Consider the following 3,456-nt stretch of genomic DNA (forward strand, 5'->3'; position numbering starts at 1 on the left):
AGGCTGTGTCCCTTCCTTCTTTCCTCTCAAAATAACCTACATCTATCACTACACTTATCATTCATCAAAATTATATGTTTTTATTTCCCTAAACTCTGAGGTCCTTGAAGGCCTCAGAAAGGATTGTCATCTTGGTGTTCACAAGACCTAGCATAGAGCCTGGAACACATTAGATACTCAAAACTGTTTTCGAATGACAATGAATGAATGGGTGCATGACTGCACTCCCATCCCTAGCATACCCTTCCTGCTTCTCACTTCTGTGATACTCTTGCTTCACGGGGCCCTACTGTGTGCCAGGCATAGTATTTTGGGTGGGAAATACAGAAATGAATAAAATGGTCCCTACTTTTACTAACAATTGTCACCCCAATAAATTTAATTTAAAAAAAATTAAAATGGTCCCTACTGCAAAGCAGCCAGTCTAGTGGAGTGAGGACAGGGAGTAACTGCAAATAATGACAGCACTGAGGTGTGTAGGTGGTACTTAGGGAGCAAGGAAGAGAAGCATCTGGCCCTAAAACAAGGGTACCTTGCTGAGTTTTGCAGGACAGTAGAGATGAGAGAGAGAACACATAAATAACTCAGTGCAAATTAATAGAATGAAGGGAAATGGCAAGAGGTTGAGGCTACAAAAATGGGCAGGGACCAGATCATGAAAGGCATGGAAGGGCATATAAAGAAGTTGAAGGTAACATGAAAGAGCTTGGACTTGACTCTAAGATGATGGGGAGCCATTGAAGGGCCTGAATCAGGAACGCTATGGGTTCAGATTGGCATTGCAAATAACACAAATGTCAGGTGAAAGATAAGGCCTGAAACAGAACAGTGAGAAAAGTGGACAGACTGCAGAGGTCAAAGCAACAGGATAACTGTTTCCATGTGGTCTGGGAGTGTGAAAGGGAAGCGTCAACAAGAACTGCCAGGTTTCTGAGTGGATGATAATGCCATTCACTGGTAAATAAAACACAAGAGGAGGAGGAATTTTGAATGATACATAGTAAGTGTTCAATACATAGCTGTAGAATTGAAATTGAACTTAATAAAAAGGTAGAAAATAGACTGCTTCTTTTGGACAGATTGAGTTTGCAGTACTTTTCAACTGCAGCTCAAGACAGTGGTCTGGGGTATGTGAGGCTGGTAGGAGAGGCCTGGGAGTGAATGTTAACAGGAGTATCCAGAATAAGAAGAGGCTGAGAACAGAATCCTGGAAACCCTAACTTTTTACGAGGTAGAGGAAGAAGAGACTAAGAGGAAAACCACTAGTCGACACTTGTTGAGTACATACAGCAAGGGACTGTACTGGACGCTTCCCCATGAGGAAAGCAATAAAGAGGAAACAGCCAGCAGGATATTTCTATGCGCCATTGGAGTGGAGCCCAGGATTCCATGGAAACTGGAGAAATCATACAATGGTCTGTTTGAAATTGAAGCCACATTCCTGGTTCCAACATTTGTCATATTCCTTGCACTGCCTTTCCCCCCACCCCAACCACGCACCCCTTCACATGGAATCTGGATTAGGTGGCATTGCTTTTATTATTGATGGTGAGTGCAAGCAGGTGTGAGCGGCTGCTCCTAGGACAGAGGGTGCTATGCTGAAGGAGCCCAGAAGGGAGGGCCAGAGCTGGGCTGTGGGTGCAGGATTCACTCCTTATTTGGGCGTGAATGTTGAATTCTGAGAGGAAGATTTATTTTGGGACTAGGCATAGGCACAGAGGAGAGAAGCAGCACCAGCCGTCAGGCCGCACTCTCTATTTGGAGCACAGCCAAGTCGGCAGCCCCAGGTCTCCCGGGATCTTCCTCGGTGTTTGGAGGAGATTCTGGCTCCAGGTTGGACACCAGCGCAGGCCTGGCTTCTTCTGGCTGGCCATCAGCGCTCCGGCCAGCCGCAAGGCGGGGTGGCTTGATAGGCGTGGGCGTTGGTGGGGCAGGGCCTTTGCGGCCTGAAAGGGCCCTTCGCAGGCTCTGGACCTTCTCCAACCCAGTGCGCCGCAGCCGCCGCGCCCTGGACTCCACTGGCTCCTCGTCCGAGCTCTCCCCAACTTCCGCCTCCGGCTGCTCTGGATTGGGCTCGGACTGGTCCACTGGCCCTAAGAGCTCCGGCACCTTCTGGAAGGCTCTGGCTGGGATTTCAGCCTCCTCCTGCATGTGATGGATACAGCACTGACCCTGCAGCCCCCTACCTCGCACCAGCCTGAGCCCCACTCCTCAATTACAGTAGAGGAACCTGTCCCACCCTTGGCCTCGACGGCCCAAATGGGAAAGAAAAGGCAGGTATGGGAAAGTAGGGGGCGGAGTGAACTGCAGAAGTTGATGCGAGACCACGATGGTGGCCGCAGGAGCAAGAATTGGCGGAAGCGAAGCACTGTCGTGGGGTGCACTTCCACCACCGTTATTTTCATTGCGGGATGGGCTGGAACTTGGAGAAAATTCTGGGGAAGTGGCCTAAACTAGACCTAGCCGGGCTTTGATTGGCCAGGCTGGGTTGTGGCGTGGGAGGGAAGGATGGGCTGGGTTTGGGGAGCGGTACAGCTCTGCAAGTCTGCTCCACAGGGCAGGGTCAGGAATGTGGGTGTGGTCGGCGGATGGGAGGGGGGAGCCCCCAGATGGTGGCCCAGAGGCGGGAAAAGGCCCCGGATTGGGGGACACCTGAGGTCACTGACCTTGAAGAGCAGGACATGGAGCTTCCCGCGCGCCACCAGCAGCCAGTGGTTGGCTTCCAGCCGCTGTACCTGGGCGGCGCGGCGCACGGCGCGCTCCTGAGCCGCATCGGCGTGCGAGCCCACGCGCTCCGTCTTGGCCAGCAGCTGAGCCAGCGTGTTGCTCGTGGTGTCGTGGCTGCGGCTCAGCGCGCCCAGGCCGCTCTGGATTCGGCGCACCGAGCCAGCCAGGCCGTCCTGTCTTTGCGCCAGGCCCCCCTGCCGCTCCCGCAGCGCCTCCAGCATGGTAGCCAGCTTCTCCAGCAGGGTCACCACCGTCACGGCATGCACGGGGCCCCCCGCGGGCGCTCCGTGGGCCAGCCCTGGGTCCAGTGCGCTCTCCCCCATGATCCCGGTACACCCCGCTTGCTGTCCCTGCGGCCGCCGTCTGCGCTCTGGGCTGGGGCCGCCTTTCCCCGGCTCCTCCCCAGCTCCAGCCGTGACTCAGGCAGGCGGAGTTGGCCTTCACGGCGGAGGGAGGGAGGGCGGGGAGCGGGATGTCGGCGGTGGGGTCCTTCGGGAGCGCTTCCCCCCCCCTCTGTTGCCCCGCCCAGGGGACCCGCAGGGAAGAAGGTTGCCCCAATATCAGACCCACCCCATCCCTCAAACTAACCCAGATTTTGAGTTCCCTTCATCGGCCCCAATTCCCTGGTGTGCCTCTTCTGGAACATACAGAAAGGGCGAGCCTTGGAAATTTTTGTTGTCTACATCAAGTGGGCAGAGACTCTAGTATTTGTTAGTGCAGCAAAGGGAT

At 54.3% G+C, this 3,456-nt stretch overlaps 1 protein-coding gene across 1 annotated transcript; it reads right to left on the minus strand.

The window, feature by feature from the left end:
- Nucleotides 1-1,514: 1,514 nt before the first annotated feature.
- On the minus strand, nucleotides 1,515-3,153 carry CAVIN3 (caveolae associated protein 3). Its single transcript, XM_019755872.2, has 2 exons — nucleotides 2,667-3,153; nucleotides 1,515-2,145 (listed from the first exon to the last, which is right to left on the minus strand). The coding sequence occupies exons 1-2, from the start codon at nucleotides 3,048-3,050 to the stop codon at nucleotides 1,741-1,743; spliced, it is 789 nt and encodes a 262-aa protein (XP_019611431.1). The 5' UTR covers nucleotides 3,051-3,153; the 3' UTR covers nucleotides 1,515-1,740.
- Nucleotides 3,154-3,456: the final 303 nt, after the last annotated feature.

This window comes from Rhinolophus sinicus, linkage group LG06 (assembly GCF_036562045.2).
Source record: "Rhinolophus sinicus isolate RSC01 linkage group LG06, ASM3656204v1, whole genome shotgun sequence".
Taxonomy (NCBI): Eukaryota; Metazoa; Chordata; class Mammalia; order Chiroptera; family Rhinolophidae; genus Rhinolophus; species Rhinolophus sinicus.

Bases quoted from the DNA above. Each gene is read 5' to 3' on its own strand.
- CAVIN3 (XM_019755872.2), bottom strand. From the start codon at position 3,050: ATGGGGGAGAGCGCACTGGACCCAGGGCTGGCCCACGGAGCGCCCGCG. The intron at 2,146-2,666 runs GTCAGTGACCTC...CATCACATGCAG, and splicing joins TCCATGTCCTGCTCTTCAAG to GAGGAGGCTGAAATCCCAGC.